This window comes from Pholcus phalangioides, unplaced genomic scaffold (assembly GCF_987345545.1).
Source record: "Pholcus phalangioides strain wild (caught in Gottingen) unplaced genomic scaffold, Ppha-v1.0 ptg000004l_1, whole genome shotgun sequence".
Taxonomy (NCBI): Eukaryota; Metazoa; Arthropoda; class Arachnida; order Araneae; family Pholcidae; genus Pholcus; species Pholcus phalangioides.
In genome coordinates, this window is record NW_028301597.1 from 40,963,655 (window position 1) to 40,979,343 (window position 15,689).

Below are 15,689 nucleotides of genomic sequence, written 5' to 3' on the forward strand. Positions count from 1 at the left end.
GAAATGTACCAAATAGAAAAAAAAATTACATGAAAATACACTGATTACAATTTTTTTTCGTTTTTTTACACAAAACTACAAGTTCTTCTATTACTCATAAAAATATTTATTTGAAATTTCCCTATCGCTTATGCAAATATTTTTTCTTTTGAAGAATTTTTTTAGAGATTTCTGGAACACTTTTGACTTTATTACGGTAGTTGGCAGTGTGATTGATGTTTTGGTTGTGGAATTGGGGGTAAGTTTGAATACTAATATTCAGTTATTCCGATCTTCTAGATTATATATATCTATATTGTATAGATTAATTCTACTTTGACATATTTATTCATATGACTATTTTTATTCAGTTTTATTCTTGTTTGTTTTTGTTCAAGTATATACACACAATTTTTATGTTCTCGTGATAAACACCTACAGATAACTAACTTTTGTTAGCTTTTCATTCATGCTCACATTAGCTTATAGTAACTAGCTTTGTGTTTTTATTGTCATATATATATATATATATATATATATATATATATATATATATATATATATATATATATATATATATATATATATATATATTATAGATATACAAAAAAGTATCATTCTTAAATTTTAAGTATTCTTCTTTAAAAGTCCCTTTCTTTAAATAATTTAAATTGAAAATACATTTTAATGAACACTGAGGATATAGCATTTTTTCCCCCTAATTTAATTTTAACTACTCTACTGCTATTATTGCATCAGTATGTATTAAAAATATAGGAAACTTTCAAACTAATCTATATTAGTTAAATGTAAATTGCATATTTTAGTATGTATAAAGTTTTAGTGTATTAAAGATACTAAATTTATATTTGTATATTTATTGTATGTAGAATGACACTGTATTTTATTTTTCTCATGCATCATGTTGCTTATAAATATGAATGATCTTTTTATTTTTCAGTCACTTCAAAAATAATATCAGTATGCACTTAAATCACAGCTTTATAGCAAGCACTCTGTAGCAAAGCTCACACCAGCTTTATCCACTCATTTTAATTTCCAATTAGAAGTAGCAGATCATCATAGATATGAAACCTCAATGACTTGTTCATAATAAGATTATATCAAAACTCAAAATCACAATAAATAATGATTACTAGGTGCGTACTGATAATGCCCCTTAACATGCTAGCATCACAGTAATGAAGCAATCATATAATATTAAAGCACATCATAAATAAACTATTGAAAAGCCATTTAGAAATGGTCTGAAATGTAACTGGATGACTTATAGGAGGGAAAAAAACCCAGAAAATAATGATTAGGGTGTTTTGTACATCCCTTGTATTTTAATATTTTGAGAATTAACTCTTATGGAGTAGAGCTAGACACTTAAATCTTGCTATATTAAAAAAATTATTCTCATTTCTATATCAAAATATTCTGTATAAAAATGTATGTATATTTCAAGATTGCATATATTTCTAAATGCTCTAACACAAACATATTTAATCCATCACCCACATAGGTCAGATGTGGCCTGAGGCCTCAAACCTAATTCTGTAAGAATAAACTGAGAGGCATATTTGCACATCCTTTAAGGGACCTGCAGCATATTTGCATATATTTTAAGGGACCTGCAGCATATTTACATATTACCACGACAGTTCCAGCTCACTTAAGCAGCCTGTGGTACATTTCCAGATTACTCAAGAGATCCACGGCACATTTCCAGATCATGGAGTGATGCTCTGCATATTTATAAATCACTTGATTGAGAACCATGACACAGTTCCAGAGAACTTGAGTGGCCTGCAACACATTTTCAGATACTAAAACTGAAATGATCCACTGCACATTTTCAGATCACTTAAGTTGCTCGCGACACATTTTCAAACCAATAAAGTAGCACACTCACTTAAAGGTTGAGCTCCACTGCTCTAACATAATGTAAGCTGAAGCTTATTTTTTTCTCACAAATCAACAAAATTATACAGATTAGTGTTGCAGTGTAAACTTGTTTTGAATTCAAGATTTGTGTCATGTTTGAGTTCTGAAAAACAGAAAATTTGTTTTCACTAGCTGAAATAATTATTATTCTCACACATCAAGGATCAAGATAATTACCTCTACATAATATTCATCGTAGTGGGGGGGGGGGGTATGATCAAATATTCATCTTTTGGTATACACATGTTAACTCTGCTAATAAAAAATTACCAGGGGGGTCCAGAATTCACTCAAAATAATTGGATTTTCACACATAAATTCATTAATAAATGTCAAAATTAAATAGAATCATTTTATGAAAATCAATTTTAGAATAGTTTCAAATTTATATTTTAAAAACACTATCCGTATGACACTGAATCATCTTCATTCAATCATCGTGACAATATGTTTTCAGTTCACAATTCTCTCATACAACTTTATTGATAATGATATTTATTGAAATATATATTTTTTATTATTTTACACCTTTCATCTCCTATGCTGCAATGGATTACATTTTGTTTTGCCTTCACAAATTTCATCTCAATAAAACTTACAAAAAACTTACCATTAGATTACCAAAAATTACCTATTGGTAGTTTACACATTTCCATTTTTAATGTTGTTATTTAACCATTTATTATGCTTACGCTTTAGAACAACACATTTAATGACTATGCATTGGTACCCTTTTATGCATATTGCTAACATTTCTTGTTTGTAAATAAGTAACAACTTCATTTGTAATGCCATGAAGTTCCCTTATCTTTACATTGAAAACAATAATACAGTAAACCCTCATTTTAACAGGCTTTGGTTCTACAGACTTCAGATTTAATGGACTTTTTGCTTCAAATAAAGTCATTAATTGATGTTTCATTAAGCTTATCATAGTTATCATGTTTGTGTAATGCTAATATTTCTAATAGGGCTTCTATCCAGATAATAATACTCTAAAAAATCAGTTTGTATTAGCATTAATTTTTCAAAGTGTCTGTGATTGTGATGGAACATGAAGTTTGATTCAGCAGACATAAAAAGAGTCGTTAGTTGGAACTTTGCACAGATACAGCAGCAACTCTCTCACCTTTAATTAATTTTGCTGCTGCATTGAAGGTGGTGAAAAGTGTGACTTTTTCGTAATAGATTAATGGACTTAGCAGTGAATAAAATTTCTGCAATTTCAGAAACTAAAACTGATTCTAAAAGTTTCAAGAGTACCGAGTGCCACAAGATTGAACTAGCAAAATATTTTAAATTATAATATTATTTCAAAGCGTGAAAAATTAGGGAGTCAACCACTTGAACACTTTAAAATTCTTTGGTTATTGTGAGATTTCTTAATTTTTTTTTTGCACAGTGTAAAATAAATAGGCTAATCTTCAAGTTCAAATGTGAAGATGTAATAAAAATAATAATTATCTAGACTTCTTCAGTCATACAAAAAAAAACTGGCATTATAAAAGTTTTATTCATAATGAATTTGTGGGGTTTATATTGTTTCTGATATTTTGTGTTTTAAAAAAAAATTGCAATTTTATTGTTTTTCGATCAAACAGACAACTCTTTGCTCCTATTAGCCTGTTAAATAGAGGGCTCACTATTTATATACAGTAAAAGGCACTTAACTTAAATATAAAGAGATATTGAGATGCAGTCAGCCCTCTCTTCTATGGCCAAATAATAATTTCTCCTTGTATAATAAAAATATGTATTCGAAACTACTCATTAATGGTTGCCCTCTCTTTTACAGACAATTTTTTTTGTCCTGCCAGTGTCTGCAATAGATAGGTTTCACTGTAATGTTGAAAATAGTGTGTGCTCAAAAAACATGTTACTTTCACACAGTTTATTTAATGAGTTATCTGCTTAAGAAGCTTTGAGAAAGCATTCTACATATCTTTGAAATGCCTGGGCAATTATTTTCATGAATTACTATTTGTTTCTTCTCTGAGCATAAAATGAAGCTTAACTCATATCATCCTTAAATACATATAAAATGAATGACAGTTTCTGGGAACCCATCAATACACTTATAATGATTAGCATTGATTAGATTTTTTTGTCATTGGTAAGCAAAAAACATATCAGTAGAGTTTTTGCAGGATTTCTGCATGACATATTCATGTGGCAGTGTACAGTGAAAGTACTGTATAGATAGCTGTCATTTGGCATCACTAGTGAATATTTATGCAATACAAAAAAATCAGCTGATGTACAGTGATTTGCAAAGCCCTGAATTCTAGGGAGTGTTTTGTATCCAAATCCATTAAAAATTATGAACTTCTAGGAAAAGAAAGAAAAAAAATTCTCTCATGTTACATCACCAACATCCACTACTACTACTACTACTACAACTCCACAACCTCCGCAATCCACCTCGTGGTTTTCAAATTTTTTTGAGGTAAGAAATGTGGCCATTCACGCAGCTGCAAAAAAAGAAAAGTAAATTATTCATGTACATTACAAGTACATATGGCCTTTTTTATGCGCAAGAGCAGCAACAAGCAGCAGCCTCAGCCGCATCAGCAGCAGCAACCAGCCTCAGCAGCAGAATAAAAAGAAAAATGTGAATAATCGCAGTGGTATGACATGCATGAGTCATAATGGTCATGGTGGTGATGATGATTATAAGCATGCTGCTCTTTCTCTTTTTATTACAAAAAATTACTATTCATAAATTTTTGAAACTTAAACATGGACAGTAATCCGTTTCTATGTGTAGTGAAGACATTGCATTGCTAGCATACAAAAACAAGTCTTTGCAGGTTAATTTATGTTGTTTGCCTTGCTCTATGAATGCGCAAGCATCTCTCTGCTTCACTGCATTTCTAGCAAAAGTATATTCTATATAATTAAAGGAAATATATATTGTTATACATAACTCATGCATTGTATTATGCGCAAATAGATATAGTTGATACAGCTGAATTTCTCTCACTAGCTCTGCTTTTTAAATAGTGTTTTCTTTTCATAATGTATTTCTGCACTAATGTAGTGATGATTATGAAATATTGTAGTGTTTGAGGTCATAAGTGAGGCCATTTTTGAACTGAATAATAAATATTTAAAACACCACTAATAAAGAGATTTTTTAAACTTTATTTGCTGTAGTTTCAGCCGCATTTCAGCTGAATATAACATTTGTTTATAAAAATTGTATGAAAGAATAATTTTTAAAAATAGAACAACCTCTTTATGACCTCAAGTTTTATAGTTTGCCTAGTGATTTATGTAGTTATAGTGACCTTGATATCTTTGCACTCTAATTTTCCTACATCCTAATCTTGCATGCTATACCTACTGAAATCTATGCATGTTTAATTTACATCTTTTATGCATGTCAGTTTACCATCTTTTTTCCTTCTTACAAATCTTTTTAAAATCTTCTATTTCTTTCTTCACTTTCAACCTTATGTGTGTATATAACCTATCTGTCTACTTACCTATGTACATGTGTGAATGAAAGAGTATGAATGTTTTTTTGTTTTTTTAAAGAAACCTGTGTATATTCCTTATTTATTTGTGCTCAACACTTTCTTCCTAGCAAGAAAATAAAGAAGCTTCCGGTTTGTGATCAACCTTTCCTCCTTCTACAATCTACCTTTTCTTCATAATCTATATTTTCCTATGGTCTTATCTATTTTGTCCTCCAAAATAAATTATAAAAATAGGTTGTTTATCAACTTCTCAATGTGTCCAAATTGAAGCCAAAATCGTTTCCATCACATGGTCATGCTATTTTTTCTTTCCATGCAAAAATACTGAGGAAGTGATCAAGTAATGTAGATACTCATGGAAAATGTCATCAATCAAAATTTTCCTGATTGATTTTTTCCAATTCTAATTTTCTTTTAATCATTTCAAGAAAAAAACAATTTTCTCATGGATTATCAACAACAGGAGATATAGTTTAATTCAATATCTTTTTACACTGGTTAGGACTGATCAATTGTTATCTTTTAGCGTTTTTGAAAGCTATTTCCAGAAATCAAAGGCTGTTCTTATTGCATTCAATGGTTTTGTTTTTATTATTGATAGGTTTTTTTTCTTATGTAAACAACAGTGCTTCGATTTTCTTCTTGGTCTAGAATATAGAGTGGAATTCAGTGAATCATTTTTTGGATTTTATGTACTCTAATTTCATGTTTTTTTTTCAACAAACAAAAAATTTTGACCAACACATATTTTTTCAGTTCTGTTAATATTCATAAAACTTTCAATCTTGAAATCCTTTATTGTTTCTCAATTTCGTCTTATCATCCAAAAAAGACTGGTTTCTCTGTTTCATTTCTCTTTCCCTATCATCTGTCTTCATGTTTCTGCCTCACTTTTGAAAAAAAAAAGTATTTTTCACTGCCTTTTGTTGTGCTGAGCAGCAAAATCAATGTCAACGCTAAGCTTTCTTTGTTTTCTGAGCATATATTTGTTTTTAATGCATATTTGAAAACAAACCACACCAAAGACAAACTTTGCAATGAGTTGCATTTTTGAATTTATGTTCAATGTCTGCAAAAGAAGCATGTTCGTGCATAATATGTTTGGTTTCGATAAATTCATATGTTGTTTGAGTGTATTAATAACATTGTTTGCACTATTTATTTTTTACACTGACACTTCTGAAACGAGACCTTTTTTGTGTTTATGTTTTCAATTAATTTATGTTACATGTATACTTGCTGTGGGCATGTAAATATTATATGTGCGTGAACAAAAATAATGCATGCAAAAAAAGGTGTGTGTGTTTCTTTGAGCAGCTGCTACTCGTATGCCTCATTTAAACACGATGTTCCTTAGAATAATGCACATGCATGCCATTAGCACATTCCACTGTACTCTGCACATTCCATGTGGTACTTTATTTCTCCTCCTCTTTCACCATCGAATCAACAGACATCAGGGTCCAATGTCTCAACATTGAGGGTAGAAGCCAGGTTACTAATATAAGTTTTCAGTGCTTTATTGTGATTGTAAAATTTATGAATTCTGGTTCAATATCTTTATACAGACAATTCTCGCAACACAGATCAACTTCTTCAATGTGGGGTTTCTGAGACTGTTCCGGGCTGCCCGTCTGATAAAGCTGTTACGTCAGGGGTATACGATTAGGATTCTCTTGTGGACTTTCATTCAGTCCTTCAAGGTAAAATATGAATTCAGCTTGTTAAAATGAATTCAAAAACACCAAAATTATTAGGGGTGACAATAATTTTTCCGCCAAGTTGAAGTAGCTTTCTTTACATTGGGATGCCTTAATAAAAATCAATTCAAGCTTATGAAATTTCAAAAATGTTTGATTTAATGATATTTTTCTTCTTTCTTTATAGGCTCTTCCATATGTCTGTTTGTTAATAGCAATGTTGTTTTTTATTTATGCAATTATTGGCATGCAAGTAAGTAGCAATATTTTCTTTCATTTATTTACTATATTTTCTTCAAAACTTTTCCTCCAATGCTTTTTGAGCACTATCCACTGTCAAAACTAAGCTCAATTACAACCACAGATAAAAAATTTTCAGTGAAACACTTAAATATGGAAATATGCTTTAATATTTGTATTGCTGTATTTTCCCAGCTGTGAAATTATCTCTCAATATATTTTGTAACTTCTGTGGAAGTTTTATCTCGGTTTTGACTAACATTTTTTTAAATTATGCTCTTATACATTACAGTAGACTCTCGGTACTTTGGCACATATTAGACTACAAGAGTTACGCTGGATTACTGAAAATGATATATTACTGGAAAGTCTTTGAAAACTATGCATTCAAATTATTTAAACCACTGTCCACCCTAATTTCTATTAACAAAATGACATATAAAGCCGCAAATGAACTAAACTTTATATATAAATTTAGAATATTGTATTTTTATAAATTTACTGCAATCAGTTTGCATAATGATTATGTGTATTTCTTTTCCACAAAAAAAAAGAAGAATAAAAGATGCAAATTTTACTTGGTAACTGTATTATTCCATTGGATTAAATGAACCGGGTTTGCACAAGGCTTGACAAAGCCAACCAACTTCTCCCCCCCCCCTTTCTTCAGCTTTTACATAACCTTATGTTTTTGAATGAGAGAATACTTCATGCTTTGTTCCTACTGCAATGATATACTGACACAGGAAACAACAGAGATGCAGACAAGACAATATCAGGGCCATCTTAAGTGCATCATGCTTAAGTGATCTCATTTTATTGGCCCATTATGAGGCCCATTTTCTCTTGAGGCCCTTTGGCCATGTCTGGGTGGGCCCATGCCTTATGATGGCACTGAACACATTACAAATGAAAGAAATTGAGAATCAAATCAAAGACTGAACTGTATAGATGCAATAGGTGGGTTACAATACAGAATATTGTTCAGTATTGTTCACCTCTGCAGCAGATTAATGCAGAGACGTATTGAAATTTTCATTTCACCACATCCGTAAGAAGTCGGCAACCATCATAGCTAAGATATGTGTACTGAGTATATAGTCCCTTGAGGTTACACACAGCGTATGCAGTTTTTTTTATTTGTCTGTCTTCGTGCTTTTATCTTGTTCACATATTTGTGGAGCATGTGTGTGTATACACATATGTTTTTCCTGTAAAAAAAGTGGTCCAGAGAGAGAACAAAATAACCCTCAAGAAAATGCTAGATTAACACACGGCCGGATTATCGAGAGTCTACTGTATAAAACTAATTATATTATAATGCTCTCTTTGCACATTAACCTAATTTTTAGATCTACAGAAAACAATTTACTGTATCTTGATTATAATGCATACCAACAAGAGCTGTTATTACTATTTCAAATTATAATTTTGCTTTCAAGTTTGATAAAATGTGTTGACTTCATTTTTTTCCTAGTTTCTGCAAAACAAAAAAAAATTAATCTAGCAGTCACTGGGGCGTTTAAAATATAGTCTGTTTCAAAGTATCCTGCCACAACTTCCATTATATTATAACAAAATATTTAATATGATGATTGACCCTCCTCTCCCAGGTTTTTGGAAACATCAAGTTAGTCGATTCTTCAGAAATGAATGATCACAACAACTTCCATACGTTTATACAATCCCTCATGCTGTTATTTAGGTGAGCAGCTTAGGCAGAAAAATAACTCCAATTGTTGTCCTTCACTGGAAGCTGCTAACTGCTAACTTTATGAGCAGACATTACGTCTGAATTATGACATTTCATTCCAGCAAAATAAATAAATATATATATATATAATATTCCGATGTTATGCAAGTACACTTTACTTCATAAATTTAGAGCTCAAAAATTGTTCCTTTTTATACATTTTTGATCACCCACAGAATTTTTTATATAATTTGAGAGCATGACTTATAACTCAGAGTTTTGTTAGCTAATAGCAGAGGGTATGAGAAAAGACATACCAAGCTGAAATGTTTTTAGAATAAGAAAAAAAAACATTTTCAAGGTTAATTCTAATATATAAAATGTATAGCACCAAAATGGAAATGCCTAATTTTCCCTTCATTCTAATTCTCTCAATTTTCTGGGTGTAATTTTAAAGAAAGAAAAAATTTTGAGCTTGTTTTTTTAACACCATTCGAAGAAAAATGTTGGTTCACTCATATAGATACAGGTGTGGCATCCCTCAGTACTCTATGTTTCTGTTTGATGAAGCAGCTTCTAGTTGGGACAACAAGGAGTTTTCATTGTAGTTTGAGTTAGTGTTCTAGTGTTTTATTTTCCCTGCTCACTTCAGTGTAGAAGAGCTTGTAGTCTCTGCATTGCTAGTTGCATTTGTTTTCTCCCCTTAGATACAATCATTCATTGCTGGTTACATAGGAATGTTTTTCTTATTTTTTTATTCCTGGTTTATTTTTTGAAATACTTGTAAATGTATTGGAATGCAAATGTCATTTTAGAGTATAACTATTTTTATCTCGTCAGATTTATATCAATGTTTTATGACAGTGAATTTCAGTTCTATATTAATACATCTGTGTTTGGTGTACTGTTTTGTTGAGAATTACGGGGAAAACTTGATTGCCAGGCAAAGGAATGAAAATGGTTGGTTAATGTATAGATCATAAAAATATTTATCTTTACTTCAGTATTTGAATTCCATTTATATTTCCTTTGAATAAGAGAAATCTGAATTGTAGTCTTAAAGAAGTTTATGTTCATAATTTTCTTTCATACCAATATGAAAATGTTTTTTGAACAAAGAGAAATATTGTGATGTCTAATTAGTAGGTTCAATTATATTGGCTTATGAGATGAAAGTTTGTCAAAAATTAAAAATTACTGAAAATTTGAACATATAACTATTTTTTTTTAACTTGCATAACGTGCAAAATCTGAAATAAACACTGATGGTTACCATAAAAAATGAAAATTACATTGTCTGATAGTCATATACTTGTGCTTATGCATTTTTAATATTTAACAAAAGGAGGATGGAGGTGGTTATTTTATTTTTATTTTTTTGTCTGTCTTATTTCAATAATTTTGTTTTTCCGGAATTTTTGAAAAATTATCTTTTTCTCATTTTTAATATCAACTGTTATAATCAGCCTTCTTTAGAAAGATGAAAATCTTTGAGCAAATAAAAGTCATATGGATCCCAACCATTTTGATTTCTTTTATCTGGTGATTTATAAGAAGTTGAAATTACATAATATCTTCTCCCCTCTACATACTCTCAGGTGTTTGGTAATATTGCTTTCAATCCTGATCAGCAGATTACTCGGCACAATAACTTCCGTACTTTCTTTCAAGGACTAATGCTGCTCTTCAGGCAAGTTGAAAATTGTGAAAGCATTTCTAAATAATTGTGGATCAAAATAAAAAAAAATAAATAAATAAACTGCACTTGCACCCCCACGCCACTTATCATCTTTTCTCCCCAATCTCTATCTCTGTTTTGCTTACATTGTATGAAAATGGAAGCAGCACGTTGTGAAATGCCTTTAATATTGAATAAAAGTTCTCAAATTAACAGCCTTGTTCTTCATGGCAGTAATAATTGCTCACTTCCCTTTTCTTTTGAGGTTGCAAAAGACACAGTTTGTTTCGAATCAGTTTATAGTACTGTAAATAAAATTATAAAATAGTATTCAGGCATACTCAAGCATAAGTATGCTATTAACAATTTCTTAGTCTGTTCATGAATGCAATTTTTATAGGTCTTTTATTGAGTAACAGAGCTGATAAGAAAATGAGCTACTGTTTATACCAAAATAATAGATTTGCAGTTCATTTCTATAACTTAGTGGTTTCACGTTTTCTTTTACATCATGTAGAATGACTACAATGAGTATTATTGTGGAAAGGTATATGATTATATAAGAGCCATAAGTAACTGCACCTACTGATTCACATGGAAACAGTTCCTTTTCTACTGTGATTAGTTTTCAGCAATCAAGCAGATGTATAAATACAAGATATTATAGAATGTAATTAATACATGATCTTAATGGTCTTAAATTTTGTGTTACATAATAATCATTTGATCAACTTGAAAATTTAATTTAAATTCTTAAATTTTGCATTCTGAACCAGTTTTATCCCCCTGATGCACTACTTCTCTGAGTAGCAATAAAAATAGGTTCTTTGGCTAAATTATTGAGTATTATTTATACATCGAAAGACCTGTAAAATTTTTTTTTTTTGGAGTAGAATCGTTTTACACTCATACGTGGATGATAAGATTACAGAGTTGAGATAAGTGTTCTTCATGTAGTATAGCCACCTGCTTTAATTTTTTTTTTTGGGGGGGGGGCAATATTGTCACTTTTTTAATCAATCTATTTGATAGAGACTTATGTATCAGTCAAGTTAAATACAAATACCACAACAAGCAAATTGTCCAACAAAGTGACTGGAGAAACCATGAGACACCCAGGCTCTGTCGCAAGAGTCAAGGTGACTGAAAAAAAATGTGCATAAAAATATAAATATCTAACCAAAGTAAGTCATTCCATTTATTAACAATCCTAGTCGAGAAAAACTCCCTCTGACATCACAACCTGTAATTGTCCCCTGACTAAACAATACTGGTGTCCCCTTGTGGAAGCAGTTAGTTGATGGTGTATTATTAACTCATGGTCCATCCTAACCATCCTGTTCAAAGTTTTAAAAACTTCAATCACATTCCCCGTATCACCTGCATTCCTCCAATGTAAACATATTCAAGAAATCAAGTCTTCATAGCTCAATAATTGTGTGAAATAAGAGCATGCGTAACCCTTCTCTGCACCCCCTCAACCAAGTTTATGTCCCTCTGTACGTATGATCTCTAAAATCTTATGCCGCACTCCAATCCAGGACAAACTAGGCTTCTGAAAAGCTGAAGAATGACTTTAGGAGAACACTAAGAGACATTTTTAAATGAAAAAAGCATTCTATTCACATTTTTGACTGCTGAACAATGTTCAAAAAACCTAAGCCACTTGTCAATGAGGATTCCCATATTGGTGACCTAAGTTGCATCAGGGACTACTACTAAACCAGACGTGCACCTCTTTCATATTCCTCAGCGGAACTTCTAACGAATTGGTACATGTTGGAATGTGTGTATGTATAGTTAACCTTCTGTGAAGTTTGTTTCTGTGTAATGCTTGTGTTATGTGTAGTGCTGCCATCTGCAATCAATTTTTTAAACTTGTAAGCAAAACTTGGGTTTTTCAAACCAAAATGAGCAACCATGCACTTAAACACTAAAGGTCATGCTCCATTCATTAGGCCATGCTGCAATCATATTCAAGTTGGTTTGCACCATTTCGCTATTGCTTGGACTCTTGACTACCCTCCATTAGCTTCATGTCATCTGTGAATTTGCTGACAGACTTGTCGATACCCTGATCGAGTTTATCAAGAAAAAGTGAAAACAAATATGGAACTCCACTCTTCCCACCTGTTCAATCTGAAAAACATTCCCTGTTCACCATAACCCATTGTGACCTGTCTCTCAACCAGCATTCTATCCACTTCAACAAATTGCTCCCAATCTCATGTAAATGCTTCAAGAGTTTACTATGCTGGACCTGATCGAATGCCTTCTGGAAATCAAGATAAATAACATTGACATTTTTGCCTTTTCCCAAAGCCTTAGTCACATGATCATAGAAAAAAGGAGGTTGGTTACACGTGACTTCCCTTTCCTGAACCCATGTTGGTCTTCTGACAACACACTATTCTCATCACCAGTTGTATTTTGATGATAATTTCCGGAGTTTTCAAGAGGGAACTCTAGTCAAACTCACTGGGCGATAATGTGACACTGTTGCTCTCCTACCTTTTTTTAAATATTGGAACCATATTAGCAAGCTTCCAATCCATTGGGACAGTGCCCTCAGCAACACTATTTCTATAAATCTGTGCAACTACCCTCAACAATTCATTAGCACATTTTCTAAGAACCCTAGGAGAAATATCATCTGATCTTGGTGCTTTGCTTACATATACATTTTGTAGAAGTTTTAGAACTTCCACATCATCCACTTGAATATTGTTGATGACTTTATTGCCCCATGACACACCCGTACTTTGGGTACAACCTTCCCTATTAAAAACCGATGAGAAAAAGTCATTGGAAGCATCACACATGCCTACATTGCTCTTTACTTTAGGTACTAGTTTTTGCCATAACTTCTTCCCATTGACGTACCACACCAACTGATTTCCACCAGTCTTTGAAAACTCCCACTAGCCTATAAAGATCAAAGTTGGTCCTTCTGATCCTCTCCTGGAAAATGAGGAACCATTCTTCTGTTATCAACTTTGTGCAAAGAAAAGTTACAGAGAACACTGACGGCAGAATGATCACACTAGAAGAAAAGCTGTCCTCCACCAAAACATGTTCAATAAGATCCTTGGAACCAGTGAGAACTAAATTCAAAAAAGAAATTCCCCTAGCAGCTTTCGCTACTGCTGATACAAAGAGTTATTGAGCACAAACTTAACACATTCACTGCCGATCTTGCGCCAGTGTGTGAATCCCCCATCAATTATCTAACATGACCAGCAGTGAATGTGTTAAGAAAGCCTTTTTCATATTGATCTCTCTCTAGCCAATAGGTTCTCCCACTCAATTCCCTGGTGAAATCCCCTAATATGACAACCCTCTTATGCTTACACATATAGAAAATTTCCTCATGAAGTTTGGAGATGTAGCTTGGATCCTCATTTGGTGGATAATAAACTCCTACCATAAGCTTATAATGCTTTTCGTATTCAAGCTCAAACCATGTTGAACCCTGTTATAGTGCCAACCCCGCTTAATGCCACAAATGTTCAGAGAACAAATCTTACATATAGGGATTATAATGTAAAATACTCGTTTTAACACCAACTCGCTACAACACCAAGTATTGTGTGGATGTATACAAAGTGAATGTGTAATTTCCCAATAAAATATCCACAACATTTTCTCTCCCATCATTTTTTGTTTTAGAAAGGAGTTGAGGATTTGTCCTTTTCACTCCACTCTTATTTTCAGTCAACAAGACAACAGTTTAGAGCAAATGACTTGAAAAGAATAAAAAAGGTGTTGTCAGAGGGTCTATAAAGCACATTTCTCATGAATATCTGAATGTGTATAGTTTTTTTCTTAGCTTCTTTACTATCACTGGTGTAACATTGCATCCAAAATCTAGTGGAATAAATTAAAAGAAGTTCTCTGTGTTTTCTTTCTTCTCTTCACCATCACAAAGCTTCATAGCAACGCTATTTTCTACAGAAGTTTTTTTTTCTGTTCCTCCTTTCTTTATAATGCATCTTTCTACCATGTACATGCAAGAATGAAAGAGAACTCTTGGAAAAATCTCTCTTATCTGTACAGCATGTCTGAAAAAGATCTTTATTATTTCAAACATTAATAAAAAAAATATACAAAGGTGAAATGAAATGCAGTTTGGGTCGAAAGAATGAAGAAATCGATAAGGTTTATAGCACCGTCAGTATAGCTCTATGTGAGCGTGAACCTTTCCAGACACACGGAATGTAGATTCTTAGTGAAGCAGACTCTGTTCAGGTAATTTTCATCTTTTTTGATTTTCTTCAGCAAAGTGCATGCAAAATAAAATCTGCGTGGATTATGATCTGCTTTCAAAGCTTGTAGCAATTGAATATAACAAGCTCTTGTCTTTTCTCGTTTGTGGAGGATGTCATGAATAGTGAGTTTTGGTAATGCTAGTTCTTCTCAGCAGTTCTCTCTGATTTCCTGGGACTTTGAGAGAAGGATTGCATGATTTGCTAGACACTTTCATCTGATGTCGATGATCGGTTGTAATTTTTCACATGCTCTATATTTCCTGTGTCTTGAAACTTCTGGATTATGATCTGCTTTCAAAGTTTGTAGCAATTGAATTTTATAATCTCTTGTTCTTTCTTATTTGTGGAGGATGTCATGAATAGTGAATTTTGGTAATGCTAGTTGTTCTCAGCAATTCTCTCTGATTTCCTGGGACTTCGAGAGAAGGATTGCATGATTTGCTAGACACTTTCTTCTGATGTCGATGGTCGGCCGTAATTTTTCACATGCTCCACATTTCCTGTGTCTTGAAACTTCTGCATCCATGCATTAATTGAAGTCATAATTGGTGGATTTCTATGGTACATCAGGTGAAATTTTCTTTGCACGGTTTTTGGTGATTTTGTTTCACTGCTAACTGCAATACACACTGTGCTTTCTCCTGCGCGGTCGGCATTTTTGTTTCTTATTACATCTACAAGCAACTAGCACCATTTACC

The 15,689-nt window shown here is 32.2% G+C and overlaps 1 protein-coding gene across 1 annotated transcript in view; it reads left to right on the forward strand.

The window, feature by feature from the left end:
- LOC149087589 (voltage-dependent calcium channel type A subunit alpha-1-like) overlaps positions 1-15,689 on the forward strand; it is a 154,285-nt gene that overhangs the window by 96,128 nt on the left and 42,468 nt on the right. The window contains exons 30-33 of the mRNA XM_089231917.1: positions 155-238; positions 6,980-7,114; positions 7,299-7,364; positions 8,965-9,056. Coding sequence (XP_089088043.1) covers positions 155-238; positions 6,980-7,114; positions 7,299-7,364; positions 8,965-9,056 — 377 coding nt within the window. The remainder of the gene's footprint in view (positions 1-154; positions 239-6,979; positions 7,115-7,298; positions 7,365-8,964; positions 9,057-15,689) is intronic.